The following is a 17,655-nucleotide window of genomic DNA, read 5'->3' as shown; positions in this document are numbered from 1 at the left end:
AACTTCCAGAAATGCAAGCTGGATTCAGAAGAGGACGTGGAATGAGGGATATCATTGCTGATGTCAGATGGATCTTGGCTGAAAGCAAAGAATACCACAAAGATGTTTACTTATATTTTATTGATTATGCAAAGGCATTCAACTGTGTGGATCATAACAAATTATGGATAACATTGAGAAGAATGGGAATTCCAGAACACTTAATTACACTCATGAGGAACCTGTACATGGACCAGGAGGCTGTCATTCAAACAGAGCAAGGGGATATTTCATGCTTTAAAATGAAGAAGGGAGTGCATCAGGGTTATATCCTTTCACCATATTTATTCAATCTGTATGTTGTTGTTGTTGTTGTTGTTAGGTGCCATTGAGTCATCTCCAACTCATAGCGACCTTATATACAACAGAATGAAACATTGCCCAGTCCTGTGCCAGCCTCACAATCCTTGCTAAACCTGAACGCATTGTTGCAACCACTGTGTCAATTCATCTTGTTGAGGGCCTTCCCTTTTTTTGTTGACCCTCCACTTTGCCAAGCATGATATCCTCCCCCAGAAAATGGTCCCTTCAGACAACGAGACCAAAGTTGGTGAAACGAAGTCTGGGCATTCTAGCTGCCAAGGAATATTCCGGCTGTACTTCTTCCATGACACATTTGTTAGTTCCTTTAGCAGTCCATGGTACTTTCAGTATTCTTCACCAACACAACAACTCAAAAAACATCAACTCTTCTTCAGTTTCCTTATTCATTGTCCAGCTCTCACATGCATATGAGGTGATTGAAAATGCCATGGCTTAGGTTAGGCATACCTTAGTCTTCAAGGAGACATCTTTGCTCTTTAGCACTTGAAAGAGGTCTTTTGAGCAGATTTGCCCAATGCATTGTCTCATGTTTTGACTGCTGCTTCCATTAGTGTTAACTGTAGAACCAAGTAATTTCAAGTCTTTGACAACTTCAATCGTTCCTCCATTTTCATGATGCTGCTTATTGGTCCGGTTGTGAGGATTTTTGTTTTCTTTATACTGAGGTGTAATCCATACTGCAGACTGTGGCCCTCAATTTTCATCAAGTCATCCTCACTTTCAGCAAGCAAAGTTGTGTTGTTTGAGCATCGCAGGTTGTTAATGAGTCTTCCTCCACTCCTAATGTCATGGTCTTCTTCATATAGTCCAGCTTCTTGGATTATTTGCTCAGCATACAGATTGAATAAGTATGGTAAAAGGATACAACCATGATGCACTCCCTTCCTGATTTTAAAGCATGCAGTATCCCCTTGTTCTGTCCGAATGACAGCCTCCTAGTCCATGTTCAGGTTCCTCATGAGTACAATTAAGTGTTCTGGAATTCCCATTCTTCTTGATGTTATCCATAATTTGTTATAATCCACACAATTGAATACTTTTGCATAGTCAATAAAACACAAGTAAACATCTTTCTGGTATTCCCCGCTTTCAGCCAAGATCTATCTGACATCAGCAATGATATCCCTCATTCTACATCCTCTTCTGAATCCAGCTTGCATTTCTGGAAGTTCTCTGTCAATATGCTGCTGCAACCATTTTTGAATTATCTTCAGCAAGATTTTACTTGCATGTGATATTAATGATATTGTTCAATAATTTCCACATTCTGTGGGATCACCTTTCTTTAGAATGGGTACACATATGGATCTCTTCCAGTCAGTTGGTCAGGTAGCTGTCTTCCAAATCTCTTGACATAGCCAAGTGAGTGCCTCCAGTGCAGCATCTGTTTGTTGAAACATCTCAATAGGTATTCCATCAATTCCTAGAGCCTGGTCTTTCACCAGCTCCTTCAGTGCAGCTTCAACCCTTTCCTTCAATACCATTTGTTCTTGATCATATGCCACCTCCTGAAATGGATGAACATCAACCAATTCTTTTTGGTGCAGTGACTGTGTATTCCTGAGCAAATAATCTGAGAAGCTGGACAATATGAAGAAGAGTGTGGCATCAGGATTGGAGGAGAATCATAAACAACCTGCGATATGCAGAAGACACAACCTTGCTTGCTATAAAAGTGAAGAAGACCTGAAGCACTTACTGATGAAGATTAAAGACTATATAGTCTGAAGTATGGATTAAACCTCAACATAAAGAAAACAAAAATCCTCACAACTGGACCAATAAGCAGCATAACGATAAATGGAGAAAAGATTGAAGTTGTCAAAGATTTCATATTACTTGTTTCCACAATCAACACTCATGGAAGCAGCAGTCAAGAAATTAGACGACATATTGCACTAGACAAATCTGCTGCAAAAGACCTCTTTCAAGTGCTGAAAAGCAAAGATATCTATTTGAAAACTAAAGTGCACCTAACCCAAGCCATGGTATTTTCAATCACCTCATATGCATGTGAAAACTGGACAATGAATAAGGAAGACTGAAGAAGAGTTGATGCTTTTGAGTTGTGGTGTTGGTGAAGTATACTGAAAGTACCATGGACTGCCAGAAGAATGAACAAATCTGTCCTGGATGAAGTGCAGCTGGAATACTCCTTGGAAGCGGGAATGGCCAGACATCATCTCACCAACTTTGATCATGTTGTCAGACATGCCCTGGAGAAGGATGTCATGCTTGGTAAAGTGGAGGGTCAGTGAAAAAGGAGAAGGCCCTCAACAACATGGATTGACACAGTGGCTGCAGCAATGGGCTCAGGTATAGCAGGGATTATGAGGCTGGTGCAGAACCAGGCAGTGTTTGGTTCTGTTGTACACAGGGTTGCTATGAGTTCAAGCCAACTTGATGGCACCTAACAATGTAACAACAACAACTTGGTAGAGTTGATGTGTTTGTGTGTTCGTAAATCACATTGAGAGAGAAAGAGAGACAGAGATAAATGGAGGTCTCATTCCTCCAGGCCATGCTTATCTCTGTCTCCTCCAAGGACTTTATCAGGACCCACACATTCCCCTCTTGCCAGTCCTGTCTTCAGTTGCTCTTAGATTATAGTGTCTGCCATGCTCCCCTTTCAAGATCACCCAGGTTCTGGAAGCTAGACTGCTGTCTTGCCTGGACCTGGGGTGGAGGATGGCTAAGGGAGGGAGTCAGCAGCTCCTCTAATTTGCTTCCCCAGGTTGTCATCAACCCCAACTATGAGGTTGCAGAATCTGACTACATCAACAACATCATGAAGTGCAGGGCCCGCTATGATGGCCACCGCATCTGGATGTACAACTGCCACATAGGTAAGGCTTCCTTACCAGAGCTGCCTCCGCCCCTCCTCAGGCCCACCTTGCCCCACCCCACAGACTACCCTCCAGGAAGCAAGCAAGAGCTACCCTACTTTCTCAAGGAACGAGAGAGGCAGAGTCCTAATTTGTGCAAAGAGCTCGAGGAATGGAGCCAGCATCTCATTCCCACACTGGAAAGAAGCCCTGGGCACATAAGGCCAGGTCGGGAATTGAGTTTTCACAGCCAGCTCTGTCCAAGGGGAGATGGCAATACAGAACTGGGATGGCCCAGAGCAGACCCCAAAGTCCTTTAAATGCTGGAACTGAGGCCACTAACTCATTATACTTGTGATCTCAAAACTGTGGGCCTCAGCAATTTATGGGCTCCATCTATATTAGGTTTTCCTCTGTCAAACCAAGGGGCTAGTGAACAACTCTTACTTCCATTCTCCAATAAAAAAACTTTTTTCTTGGATTGTATGACTCAGGGAACAAAGGGAAAAGAACTTCCTCTTCTGCAGGAAAAGTGATAGACCTCATTCTTGGTGAAAGTAAAAATTAAATGCACTATACTTAATGCATTCATCCATTCACTCAATTACAGAACACCTGGTATGCACCTGGTCCTAGAGAGGCTGAGCACCTATTCCCTGCCCTGGAACTCACCCTGTTGGAGGGGGGCTCAAGAGCTCTCTGGGGCCAACAGCTCCTCTGGCTTGGGCAAGGGCTGGGTATCTACTTGGGCAAACTCTTCTCACTTCCCACCCCTCAGGTGGTTCCTACAGTGAAGAAACAGAAAAGAAGTTTGAACAATTCAATGGACTCCTAACCAACCAGCTCTCCAAGCGGTAGAGGAGTTCTGTGGTCACCTCCTATCTTTGGGCCACACCGCATCTTCCCCAGGATGTTCCCCAACAACTGCAATCTGACCAACTGACCGCTGTACTCCCCTTCACTCGCCGAGCCCCCACCCCATCGTGATCCCCTCAGTCATGTCCAAACTCAGGAGGAAGGGGATGTTCCTGCCTTTGGCTGGGTGCTGCTGCCTGATGTTCAGAGCCTGCGAAGGCTCTAGGGGCTGGGGCTGGGCTTGTCCACAGGGCTTGTGGGCAGCACTACAGGCACCAAGAACCAGTATGGCCGAGGACCCTTTAGCCACTGACTCTGATTGTCTTCAGCATGTCCCATCCAAGCCACACTCCATCCTGAGTCTGACACAACCACCTCACCACAGATAGTAACATCTATAGGGCCATTTTCTTAAGTTATATGTTGGCAAATGTGAGCTTATCAACCCCAGTGGTGGTCAGGTTGACACCCCCCCCCATCTCCTCCTTGTAGGTCTTCTCCTTATATGTCTTTTCCAGCAAACTTGACTATCTGAACCTTTTTTCTAATTAAACAAACTGCCTCTACTCTAGTTTATCATATCCACACATATAATGTGGCCACATGATTCCTGATTGAGTTCAGCCTCAGTGCTTCTCTCCTTGCCCTCTTCTTTTTAAAGATACCGTTATATTTTCACAGATTTGAAACACAAAGTTATTTAGTGGCATTCAATATGGGGCATGCAGGCCTTTGGAAGTATGGCTCAAAAGAAAACCCAAAGGACTTGTGTAAGTGACTCGTCATTCTGTTGTTCCAATTCTGTGGGTAACGGATTCAGCGGTGCTATAACCAGGGTCAAGGTGATGAGGACACTCACCAAATGCCATGTGTCATCACAGACACTTACACATACTTGAAACTTCAAATAAAAGATTTATGATATGCATCTTGTGTTTCATTTGAACCACTATACCTAGCCCCTGAGCAGCAGAGGTACCTGTGTTCAATCAATAACTGCCCAGTGTCAGTTACCCTTTGTTAGCTTGTTTTTACCCTGCAGAACTGGGCTTCTAAGTCCCCTACAATCTAGTGTGGCCACCAAAGAAGAAATGAACACATTGCCATTGGGTCTATTCCAATTCATGGTGATCCCACAGGTTATCGGGTAGAACTGCCTCATAGGGTTTTCTTGGCTGTAGTCTTTACATAAGCAGACCTCCAGGCATTTCTTCATTGTATCGCTGTGTGGGTTTGGCCTGTCAACCTTTAGGTTGTTGTGTGCCATCAAGTAGATTCTAACTCATAGCAACCCTATAGGACAGAGAAGAGCTGCCCTCAGGGTTTTCTAGGCACCAAGAAAATCTGCTTTATAGAAGCAGATCACCAGGTCTTCTCTCCTGAGCATAAACTGTTAGTACCACAGGAGGCCTCATTCAATACAAACTACACAAGGAGCAGCTCCTATCCTTTGAGTGAGCAGTCTAAGAAAATCACAAATACAACAGTATTAACCTTTCTTGAACTATTGCTTTTTACAGAAACTTGTAGGAGGGTGAGAAGAGGTTAATCCTGTCCACCTCCCTGCTTCTGAAGGCCCTTGGAGAGAGAAATTAAATCAGGATGGGGCACCTCCAACTCTGACCTACAACAGGCTGTTTATCAATCCCAAGAAGCCTAGGGCAAAGGCCACGTTACCAACCACAAGAGCATGGATGCCCTCAGCAGGCCTCTTCCTAACAGTAGCTGTGTTAGGACCAGATGGGGCAGCTGCATGGAAGCAATCCCAGGGCTTTCCTAAAAGGTCACCAAGAAGAGCCCCAAGGGAAGGGGGTGGTGGCACAAAAGGTGCAAGTCCGTCACGGGGGGGGGGGGGGGGGGCAGCCCAGGCAGCCACTCCTCCAGACCTGGGGCTCCCACTTGTCTGAGCATGCTAGGGCTCCACAAACCAGAAGGGCCTAAAATGACCTCAAAGTAGTGCCTGTCACAGCCACCTCAGCACCAACTCTACCCACCAGAAGAATGCACTGTGACCCTGTCCCCACAAAGAGGTGAGCAATCAAACTCGGCACGCATTTCAGACTTCCCCTTGGCCTTGTTCACGTTAATTTCTGCAAGGACCCCTTCTGTAACTGGTACTGACAGGTTAACACTAGGACCACCCCACAGGGGTAGGGTCATGAACCCACAGCTGCTGTGCAGGAAGGCAGGTTGGGTATCTAAGTTGTTGGGGGAGATTGAGGAGGTGTCACAGAAGAAGTACAACCTACACCCAAAACTGGGCAGGTTTTGTGCAAAAATGCCCTCTTGGCATAATTGGGATCCTCCAGGCCAAGCAAACTCCTAGAATGAGCTATTTCTTCAACAGCCCCAGGCTAAAATAGGTCAGACAGCACCCCCTAGTGTCCCTCAGCAGACCAACACACTTTGAAGCAATCACATTATTATAACAACTTTGAACTTTTTATTTTTATTCTACTTGTAGAATTAGCACAAACTAAACCCCACCACACCCCACAGTGAGGTTCTAACAACTATTCCAGCCTGTGTGGGGCTGTGGTGTCTGTAAAGGCTTCTGGTGTTGGGCACCAAGTTAGTGCCTGGGGTGTGGGTCCAGGCTTGCAAGCCTCCATGCCTCAGGGCAGAGGATTCTGAACCCCAGGCCGCTCTTTCTTTTTGTGTTGGAGCCCCAGGGCCCGAGCCACCAGCCTCCGGGCCACCGCTGTATTTGTCTGTGGTCTCTCCTTCGCCAGCTGCAGCAGCTCTAAAAGGAAAGCCCCATGGGGCAGGGATGTGAATTCAAGGCCCTGGCTGCCACAGCAGCCTTAGAGGCCATCAGCCAACCTCTAACATTATGTGGATGGTGCCTGAGGCCCAGGTGTGTCCACAGTGGGAGTAGATGCTAGTGAGAGGAGCCCACTCCAAGCTTCCCTGCTCCCAGCTCCCTGTGGAATCTGACCCAATCCTCCCATGTTCTCTGTGCCCTTATTTCTCCATCTGTAAAATGGGACTGAGGAGAGGTTAACCTTGTCCACTTCTGGGAAGGAAATCAAATCAGAACGGGACACCTGGAGCTCCCTGAGCCAGAGACAGGGTGTTTATTGTTGCCAACAAGCCCAGGACAAATTCCATGTTATCACTCACAGGAGCCACAGAAAACTGGTCTCTGAAAACATTTTTCACGTCCTTTGGAAGGAGAAGAGGGAAGAGGAAGGAACTAACATGCATCTGGCACCTTCCGTGTGCCCAGTCCAGGCAGATCTCCCATGGGCTATTTTATTCTTTGTTACTTCACTCTTTTAAGATCTGCTTATTTTACAGATAAAGAAACCAACTCGGGCATTAAGTGACTTGCTCAAAGTCAATTTAAATAAGTAACAGAGCCAGGATCCTACTCAGGGCAGACCCCAAAGCCCAAGCTCCTTTCACTCTAGGGACCCTGGCCCTAGAGAAGAAAGGCCAAGCTTTTCTCTGAGCAGTACCCAGAAAGGGGGTGAGTGGGAAAGCAATACCAGAAACAGCAGCTAGAGGACACTACTCCCTTGAGTGCCCTCATTCCTGGCACCCCAAGGCCCTCTGGGGAGTGGGAGGGGCATAGCCTCACTGGCTGCAGCCCAAAGGTCTCCAAGGACAGAGACATGTGGAAGAGGGGAATGAATCAGAAGGGAAAGACCTACCCTGCCCAAGCCCGCTCACACACTCACACCCTCCTCAGCCAGAAACCACTGACTTCCTTACTTGGCTTCTGCAAGGCTTTGAGCTTTGACTGCTTGGTTCCCTGTGTGAGGGGCCGGATCTTGAGCACTGAGAAATCCCTGGACAGGGCTTCAGCAGCTGTGGAGAGACAGCAGATCTGCAGACATCCCCTTCTGCATGAGGCTCCCATAGGACCCAGAAGCACAGGTGTTACCCACAACATGCAGCCTATGCATGCTCAGGGACAGGGCTACTGTGACACCCCTTGGGTTGGGTCAGAGACACACCTCTCCTCTTATCCCCAGAGCCACCAAGGGGTTGCCTGTATTCTCAGATGGGAAAGCTGACCTCCACATCCCCACACTCACACCTGTGCTGGTCAAGAGCTACAGCAGTGAGCCTACCCTTCTGACCCCAGGAGAGGCTGGCTCCTGTCTTCTGAAGCCCTGGACTCTAAAGTCTACTTCTGTTCACCACTCAACATGCCCCTGGGGAGCAGGCCCTCACTGCCCTGAGTTATGCCACACAGTGAGGCCTTCAGGGCCATGCCATACTTGGGCTATTTACAGAACACAGCATGTCAGAGCAGCAAGGGGTCTTGGGTCCTAAACACTCACTGTTTTATGGATGAGGAAACTGAAGCCAGCAGTTTGTGGCAGAGCCAAGGCCCATCCCTCCTTGTACTTTCTTCCCACTGCACTGGGCAGCCTTTGACCTCCTCTCCCTCCCTCCCTCTCAGCAGGGCTCCCTCCAGGGTTTAAGCCCTCACCCCACCCCATTCCCACTGGTCCCTAGATACTGCTTCCCACTTCACTGTAATTTCAGGCCCTCCTGAGGACCAGACCCACACCAGCCATGGCTGTCCCAGCTCTGGTTTTCAGAAAGCTGTGTTTCTAAGAAGCCAAATGTGGAGGGTAGGGATATTACTATTTATAAATATAGTCCAAGTGAGCAGTGGGGTGGCAGGGCCAGAAGATCCTGGTCAGCCCAGGAAAAGTGGCTGAGGAAGGGGAGGAACATCAGCACTAGGTCAAGAGGCCTGGCTGGTGCCCCTGGCTTTGACACCGAGAGGCTCTGTTATAGAGCAGGTCTATGTCTTGAAGCTGCCAAAACTGAATGAGAATGTATTAACTTGAACCACAGTGTCTGTATTTGAATGCTTTTGACCTATAAAAACAGTCCTTTCATAATGGTTTAATATGTGGAAGTAACCAGGGCTCAGCCCATGACAAGTGCTCAGTAAATATCACCTAGGTCTGACCCTTTAAACTGAAGGCACTAACACGAATACAGAAGGCTAAGGATCTGGTGCTACACCTCTCTGCTCCCACCAGGACTTGATAATTAGGCTGGTGGGGAACTGAGCCCCATAAGCCGGCGTGGTCATGTTAACCTGCACCCTGGAGAAGGGCAATCCTTGTCCAGGGAAATGAATCTGCCCTGGCCACGAAGGGCCCTTCCCCTCTCACTGGTGGTCAGAGGAAAGGCACATTACCTGAGGCCAGGCAGGGGAAAATACCGAGAGCATGAGTGTCATCCACCCACTGGATCTTGAAACCCTTCTCCCTGTGCAGGGAGAAAAGACAGAGTAGTTATGAAAGCAAATGAACAAACCCTTTCTTTTTACAATCCTAAAGGGAGGTTCCCTCCCATCTCCAATCTTCAAACACTACAAGTCCCAGAAAAGTTACAGCCTCTTTGGGAGGAGACAACGATTTGTTGCAAACTTTGAAGACCATACAGTTTGCTTCAGAAAGACAAATGCCACTCCTGTTAGTATGTCACATGGGTCCCTCATTCATAGAACTAAAGAAGCCAGGACTCAAGGAGCTCGGATGGCACAATGCCAAGGAGGAAGGGGCTCCTCACAGGCACTCCCACTGCCAGGCCAAAGGCGTGGGTTTGGAACTGCAGACAAAGGGTTTATGTGGTGGTGGGTAAAGTGGACAGCACCAATATATTAGTGTTGCTGCTCCTGGTAAACTTTAACCCCTACTGCTCAAGAAGGCATCACTGACTCTGGGCCCCATGACAGGCCAAAAACAACTCTGTGCCTCCCAATTAACCCCTTTGGGGGCACTGCCCTCCCTGGCCAAGGGAGTCAGTGGGGTCCCTGGTCCAGCCACACCTTCAGGGGAAGAACTCCTCATGCCTCACTCAGCTGTCCCTTCAGTTTCCCCTAGCTGAGACTCAGGGAGGGTCAGGGAAAGCTGTTTGGGAAGCAAAGACTCAGAAAAGAGGGGCATGAAGAAAGAGTTTAAAAATATCTAAGCAGGAGAGAAGGGGAATTGGAGAAAGGAAAGAGACTGAAAAAAAAAAAAAAAAAAGAAACAAGGAGAAAAGCCGGAGGTTAGAGCTAAAGGAATTTAGGGAAACCTTGTCCCTTATTACATCCCTGCTGGCTCCCATTGCCACATTGTCTCAACCCCACTCAGCTACTCAAGCCGAGTTCATCCCAGAAATAAGTTCCATGCCCTCAGTCTGTTGCATGACTGACTGGTTGGAATCCACAGCAAGGGGAGGTCGGTGGGCTATCCACTGCCCCAGTGAAACTGATGAGGGCTTACCCTGGGTCCCAGCAGGCATGTGGGCAAGGAGGACAGGACAGAGGCTGCTGCTGTGACAGAAGGACCAGGTCTAGGGTCTAGGGTCCTGGGAATACCTACAACCAAAAAACCACCTATCCTCTTCCCCATGGTCATGGTCAGCAGGCTGAACTTTCCAGAAGTATGGAGCCCAGAGCAAGCACACACTTGCTGTCTTTCTTTCTGGATCACTAGGCATGGTGTAAGGGTGAGTAAGGGGGGCGGCAAGGGAGGGAGGCAGGCAAGTGTCCCCAGCCACAAAGATTTTCTAGCTCTTCTCCAGAGGCAAGCACCCTGCCTCTGCTGCCCCACTGAGGTGCTGCTGGCACTCACTGGAACTCAGAAAACACTGCCAGCAAGTCCTCAGTCTTGAGCGCTGGTTCAAAGCTGTAGATCTCCACTACATGGCCAAAGTCCTTCTCTCCAGGCAGCTCCTCTACAAAGGAGGACATGTCCACGTAGATCTTCTCTACTTCAATCTCCTTCTCTGTCAGGTTATGTGTTATCTGGAAGAGATGAGACCCTTTAGCAAGGGGAGCTCTGACACACTGGGCTCCAAACAACTGGTGTCAAAACCACACACGGAGAGTTTTGCAGTCTCTGAGTTGGCAGGGAGCAGAGCCAAGGGTGGCTTTCCACCAGTGCCCTACCTGGTGGGGATCTGGGAAAGACAGCATCTTGGCAGACTGGGCTAAGGTTCCAGAAGTGTGAGGGAACTCACTTGTATGAAGTCCTCACTGGGTGACTGGCACTTACATACATTAGGTTGCACAGAGTCCTCCCAACTCTATTCTACATATATATATATATCTCCATTTTACAGATGGGAAAACTAATGGTCTAAGAGGTAAAAGATTTGCCCAAAGTTACACAGTCAGTAAGAGCCAGAGCTGGAAAAGTGAAGATCTTTCCTCCCCTTATTAACAATATGATATTAAACAAGTCTTGCTGGTCTCCATTCCTCATCTATAAAACAGCAATAAGAGATGCCTGCCCTTCCAACCTAACAGCAAAGCCAGTCTCAGGGGCAGACACACAGTACCAGGGAGATGAGATTTTAAGACAAAGCTCCAGGCAGAAAGGTAATTTTCATGACCAACATTTGTACTGGCAGTCTCCGACTTAATAACATATTGCAGTTATGATGAAATGTACAAAATGCACTTAGGACCATCTAGACTTTTTTTAAATCTTCTCATTAGTAATACATACTAATTACATACAATGTTGCAGTGCTTAATTTGCTGATCTTATCATTCTCATGGCAACCACCCGAAGACAAATAAAGATCAGGTATATAAACACACTGATTATAAATGATAAAAATGAAAACTAGAGAAAAAAAAAAAAAACACCTATTCAACTTCTGTCAGAACCAGTTTACAGAACCTGCTGTAAACTGAGGACTATCTGTACTACCTTACCTTATGAAGCACTTCCGTGCACATTCTCATACATTCTTTCTACATTACCTTGTGAAGTATGTGTGTCTATATTATTATTATTATTATTATTAGCTGTTTTTGTTGTTTTCTTCAATAAGGAAGCTGAGACTTAGAAAAGCAAAATGACTTGTCTACAGTCAAATAGCTCCTAAATAGTTGCCTTGGGACCCAAATCCACAAATCTCGACCTTCTGCCTCCATATCATAAATCTCTTTCTTCTCTACTGTTCAAGTCCCAAGACCTCCTGGCAAAGTCCCCATGCTCCTCATACGTTTTTTAAGGGACCCCTATCACCCAGCACCTGGCCCTGCCCATCCTGGCACATCCCCCTGCTCCACACCATGAGCCTTGTCCCCAGTCTCCCACAGCTACACCCACCTCACTTCCACCCTCCCTCTTCCAGGCTTAAGCGCCCCATCACCTCCTGTAGCAGCTCACTGTAGTCATCCTCTGAGCAGCTGCCATGGCCCTCCTCTCCCACCTCTTCTTCCTCCTCTTCTGCTGCCATGCTCTTCTCTGGCTGACTCTCATTGCCCTCTACCAGGTTTAGATGCAGGCTGCACCCAAGCTGTGTGGCCATATCCAAACTATCTCCTTCTCCTGAGTGACTGTCAGGCCCTGGGGCCTCGGTGCCAACTGGATCCAACAGTGGCTCATTCTCACAACTTTGGCTCAGGTCTTGTAAGTCCTCTGTTGCCCCAGCCATCAACACAGGAAGTCCCTGATCAGAGCTGGGGTCCCCAGCACCAACATCTCCAGGCTCTTCTGGGATGTCAACAGTTGGAGCCTTGCCCTTGAGCCCTGGGGCGGGGGCCGGTGCCCCTTCTTGCCGCCTACGAAGCATCCGGGGCACATACAAAGCCTGGTCTGGCTTGCGTCCACGATGCCACCGGCCAGGCCGTGCCCCTCGGGGACCAGCAGGTGGTTCTTGGTTTAAGTTGGGCCAAGGACCATGGTTCTTGCCAGGATGAGAGGCAGGAGGGCAGGAGGGGCCAGAGAGGCCATCTGAATTGGGTAGCCTGCAAGAGGAGAAAATTAGAGTGTTTAGGTCCAAAGGAAAATGGTTTACAGGAGCCACCTCCCATTCAGACGTGAGGGTCCTCAAGTCAGCATTAGCCCAAAACCAAAGCCAAAATAACCTCTAAAAATTCCTTAGAAAGATATCATGTTAGATCCTGAATGCTATCTCTCACTAAGTCCAAAACAGCCAGTTCTCCCTCCTCACCTCCCTCAGTCATAAACTGAATTCGAGACAGCCTGGCTAAGCATTCCAGTTACCTCAGGGGCATCAAGGGGGAAGAGGGTCTAGGTGGCTCCAGGTGAACCCTGTCCTTCCCAGCAGCAGAGCAGGCACAGGCAGCCTAAGCCTTTCCATCTCCTTCACACCAACTTACTTTGACAGCTCCTTCTGCAGCAGTACCTTGCATTTGTTGTTGTTGTTGTTGTTGTTGTTATGTGCCGTCGAGTCGGACCCAACTCACAGAGATCCCTCCTTGGGTTTCCGAGGCGGTATCACTATGGAAGTAGATTGCCCTATCTTCCTTCCGAGGAGTGGCTGGTGGGTTTAGCCCACTTAGCCACTATACTACCAGACCTTCTGGTTAGCAGTCAAGTGCCTTAGGCCCTATGCTACCAGAGCTCCCACCTTGCATTTAGGTACTATTATATTATAATAGTACCTAAATGCAAGGTACTGCTGCAGAAGGAGCTGCCTCTGGTAGCATAGTGCCTAAGGCATTGACTGCTAATCAGGAGCCTGGTGGTTCAAACCCACCAGCCACTCCTTGGAAGGAAGGTTGGGCAATCTACTTCCGTAGTGATACCACCTCGGAAACCCAAGGAGGGATCGCTATGAGTCGGGGCTGACTCGACGGCACATAACAACAACAACAACATTTATATTATGTTATTAGAAAACATTAACTTTGAACACTAGGATAATAGTAACTATGGTAAGATGCTCAACCTGTAAGATGGAAACCAAGAGGACTGAGGACCAGCAGATCTGCTGCTCCCATTCCATGGTCTCTGGGCACAAGATCCCTGAGAGGAATGTTGGCCAGGCTCACCCTTGCTATTTAAATTCTCTCTCTCTTTCCTGCCCAAGGTGTACAGTTGAATGTCAGTCAGTAAATGGTGCAAGCAATGCACATCTACTCCACCACTGAAGCAAAAGGCAGCACTAACTTTAAGCAACTGAGGCTGGGAATAGAGGCAGCAACCTAGGGGTCCCAGCCCTGGTTCCTGACAAACTTTTTTCTCCCGGGAGCTGACTAGCTGACCCCAACCACCCACAATGAATGGCTGAGGGCCCTCCAAGATGGCAGGATACATAGGATACACACCTGATATCCAGGTGACAGATGACCGTCCTCCTCCTCCAGCCCTCCCCAACAGAGAAGCTGCTCAAGAGATCAAAATTCTCTGCTGTTCTATGGATCAGGTACCGGAGGCGACTGGAGAGCGGTGGGAAAAGAAGTACCCTGGGAAGGGACCAGAAGGAATAGTGAGCAGAGGGGACAGGTTTAGCCACTAGGACCTAACCCCTACCAGGTCTACCCTAAGTTTAAAGGTGACTTAACACTAGGCTCCTTTTACCTCCTTGGGTCCCAGACTAACTCCAAAGGCTCTGATCACAGACATAATCACAGCAAGGATTCACTGGGAATTACTGGTGGTCCCATTCCCATTCCTAGGTGGGGCCCCATCAATCTCCAGTTGATTTAATGCCATCACCTATCACTTATCCCCACAACAGTGTAAGCATTTTTTATTCGTGAAAAACTAGAGACCCAGAAAGATAAAATAACTTGTCCAAAGACAATTCTAGATTCTTGCTTTAAGTGGAGATGGTCTGATTCCAAAGCCTGCTTTGTTTTTTTTCTTCCATGACAGAATACTCAGAATTACCAAGGAAGGATGCAGTTAGGAGAGATCAGACTACAACTACAGGCCAAGGTCTGAGCCAACTCCTAGCCAGTTACCTCTGGGGCATCACTGGGAAAGAGGATCCAGGTGGCTCCTAACAAACCCTGTCCTTCCCAGCAGCAGAGCAAGCACAAGCAGCCTTAGCCTTTCCATCTCCCTCACACCAACTTACTTTGACAGCTTCTTCTGCAGCAGGAAGCGGTCCAGCTCCTCCTGGATACGGTGGACAAAGTCATTTTCGGCTGCAGAGAGGAAAACACCATCCAAGCAAAGAAGGGCCAGGGTGACAGGTGGGAGAGCCTGTGGGAAGATAACAAGGCCCAGGATCAGCGAACAGATCCCACACCTACCCACAACCCAGGAATGCAGGTTCTGAAAGGGCCTTGGAAACCACCATCTGGTCTAATGTCTATTTTTTCCAAGTGAGAAAACAACTCAGAGGAGGGTAAGTGATATCTCAAAGTCCCCCAGGCAGGTTAACAGAAGGGGAAAAGAGAGATCTGCTAACCCCTACTCTGTCCTCTGCACTCAGTATGATGCTAAGCAAGGGCATGGTAACCTGGGGCTCAGGGGCTCTCACGTTGCCGCCTAGGGCAGGTGGAGAGAAAGGCCGAGCTCCTCGCACTACTCACCGCAGGGGCAGCTGCAAGGACTCAAAGTTCCAGAGGCTCACTGCCCCAACGCGAAAGGCAGGAAGGGCCGGTCCTTCCAGCTGATGAGGCCGTGGGGACGGGGCAGGGTCCCAGGGCCTGCTCTGTGCTTGCTGGGCGCCCTGCAGAGGAAAGGAGACTGCCCCGACGCCTGCGGGCGGCCTACAGCAGAGTAGGGAGCTAAAGGGCCCCAACCCGGGAGCTAAAGGGCCATGGGCGAGTGTAGAGCCGGACCTAGAAGGGGAGACCCTGCCCCCGAGGCTATCCGCGGGTCCCACTCACCACTGCCGCACCACCGCGTCGCCCCCTGCTCTAAGGGTCCCCAGAAACGTGCCCTCCCCCGTGCTCCGGAGTAAAGACCTGGCCCTCTGCAGAGCTGCAGCGCCGCCGCGCGGACTGGGGGAGACATCGCAGGGATAGCTTAGAAATTGGAAAGGAGTGTTCCTGTCATCCCTTATGTTGTTGTTGTTGTTATGTGCCGTCGAGTCAAACCCGACTCATAGCGACCCCTCCTTGGGTTTCCGAGTCAGTATCACTACGGAAGTAGGATTGCCCAACCTTCCTTCTGAGGAGTGGCTGGTGGGTTTGAACCGCCAGCCGTCTGGTTAGCAGGCAAGTGTCTTAGCCACTATGCTACCAGAGCTCCCTTATAGGGCCCTATAAAGGAGTTCTGGTAGTATAGTGGCTAAGACACTTGACTGCTAACCAGAAGGCTGGCCGTTCAAACCCACCAACCACTCCTCGGAAGGAAGATGGGGCAATCTACTTCCGTAGTGATACTGCCTCGGAAACCCAAGGAGGGGTCGCTATGAGTCGGGTCCGACTCGACAGCACATAACAACAACATGAAGTGGCATAATAGGTAAGACATTTGGCTGCTAACCAGAAGGTCTGCGGTTCAAACCCACCAGCTGTTCTGTGGGAGAAAATGAGACAAACTACATCCTTAAAGATTTACAGCCTTGGAAACCCAGTGGGGGTTGCTGTGAGTTGGAATTGACTCAATGGCAGTGGGTTTGGTTTGGGTTTTATTGGGCACAAACACCAGTCACTTATCCCCACAATCACATGATTAAACATTTTATTCATGATAAAATGGCAACCCAGAAAGATGAAATAATTTGCCCAAAGTTACAAAGACAGTAAATTCTAGATTCTTGCTTTGGGAGGTTAGTCTAATTTCAAAGCTTGCTCTGCGTCTTTCTTCCATGACAGCATACTCTCACCTAAGATCAATTAAAAGTTCAGCAAATGCTTTTCATTAGCTAGCTACTACTTGGAAGACCAAAGAAGAATTGATATGTTTGAATTATGATGTTGGCGAAGAATATTAAATATACCATGGACTGCCAGAAGTACAAACAAATCTGTCTTGGATGAAGTACATCCAGAGTGCTCCTTAGAAGCAAGGATGGAGAGACTTCACCTCTCGTACTTTAGTCATGTTGTCAGGGACTAGTCCCTGGAGAAGGATATCATACTTGGTAAAGTAGATGGTCAGTGAAAAAGAGGAAGACCCTCAGTGAGATGAATTGGCACAGTGGCTGTGACAATGGGCTGAGGCACAGCAACAATTGTGAGGATGGTGCAGGACCAGGCAGTGTTTTGTTTGGCTGCACATAGGGTCACTATGAGTAGGAACTCACTCAACAGCACCTGTGGTAGTTAAATTTGTATGTCAACTTGGCTGGGCCTGATTGAGTGGCTGGGCAGCTGGTGGTAGTTATTCCCCATGATGAGACTGGCAATCAGCTCCATGGTGGGATCTACCACAAGCAGCTGCATAGCAGCTTTGGGTATGTGGTCTGCTTCCCGTATATAAGAAACAGATTTGGGAATGGTCTCTAGCTTATGGTATGCTTGAACGCTGCATGTATCAGTGTCGTTGCTCAACAGCCTGCCATGCTCTGCTGACCTTGGGACTTTCAATGGACTTGAATTAATGGCCTGCCGTGTGGTTTAGTAACATCGGGACTGTGTCTTTCTACTGTCAACCTTGGGCCTGTCACCCTCAACAGCCAGTAGCTCTCTGAGTGAAGAAAAGCCTCTAGCTCCAGTGGGCTGGGAGCAGGAGACAGAGCTGAAGCCCAACGCTGAGGGGCTTTCATCCAGCCCCTAGAGCCTGGCACTTTGAACTTGGACTTAATATCTCCAAATCATAAGAATAGACACCTGTTTGTTAAAACATCCGATTTGTGGTTTATTCTTCTCAGAGTGACACTAGGTAATCAGAACAGCACCTAACAACTACATGCAACAGATGTTTGAGAATTTTCTAAGGGGACTATATGTTCAAAAATAAAGATATAATCCATGGTCCAACTGGGA

General features: G+C 48.2%; 2 protein-coding genes across 2 annotated transcripts in view; one reads left to right on the top strand and one right to left on the bottom strand.

The window, feature by feature from the left end:
• Positions 1-4,046, top strand: part of LOXL2 (lysyl oxidase like 2) — a 113,319-nt gene extending 109,273 nt beyond the window's left edge. The window contains exons 12-13 of the mRNA XM_007950838.2: positions 3,098-3,209; positions 3,967-4,046. Of these exons, the coding sequence (XP_007949029.1) occupies positions 3,098-3,209; positions 3,967-4,046 (192 nt within the window). The remainder of the gene's footprint in view (positions 1-3,097; positions 3,210-3,966) is intronic.
• A 2,612-nt stretch (positions 4,047-6,658) lies between these two features.
• On the bottom strand, positions 6,659-15,736 carry R3HCC1 (R3H domain and coiled-coil containing 1). The gene is made up of 9 exons (XM_007950850.1): positions 15,610-15,736; positions 15,192-15,265; positions 14,850-14,977; positions 14,095-14,232; positions 12,171-12,768; positions 10,637-10,809; positions 9,214-9,284; positions 7,761-7,856; positions 6,659-6,786 (listed from the first exon to the last, which is right to left on the bottom strand). The coding sequence occupies exons 1-9, from the start codon at positions 15,734-15,736 to the stop codon at positions 6,659-6,661; spliced, it is 1,533 nt and encodes a 510-aa protein (XP_007949041.1).
• Between the last annotated feature and the right edge of the window lie 1,919 nt (positions 15,737-17,655).

The sequence above is a fragment of the Orycteropus afer genome, unplaced genomic scaffold, assembly GCF_000298275.1.
Source record: "Orycteropus afer afer isolate SDZICR_OR568_19922 unplaced genomic scaffold, OryAfe1.0 scaffold00289, whole genome shotgun sequence".
In the NCBI taxonomy this organism is placed as follows: domain Eukaryota; kingdom Metazoa; phylum Chordata; class Mammalia; order Tubulidentata; family Orycteropodidae; genus Orycteropus; species Orycteropus afer.
This window is presented reverse-complemented; position numbering and strand designations above follow the sequence as displayed.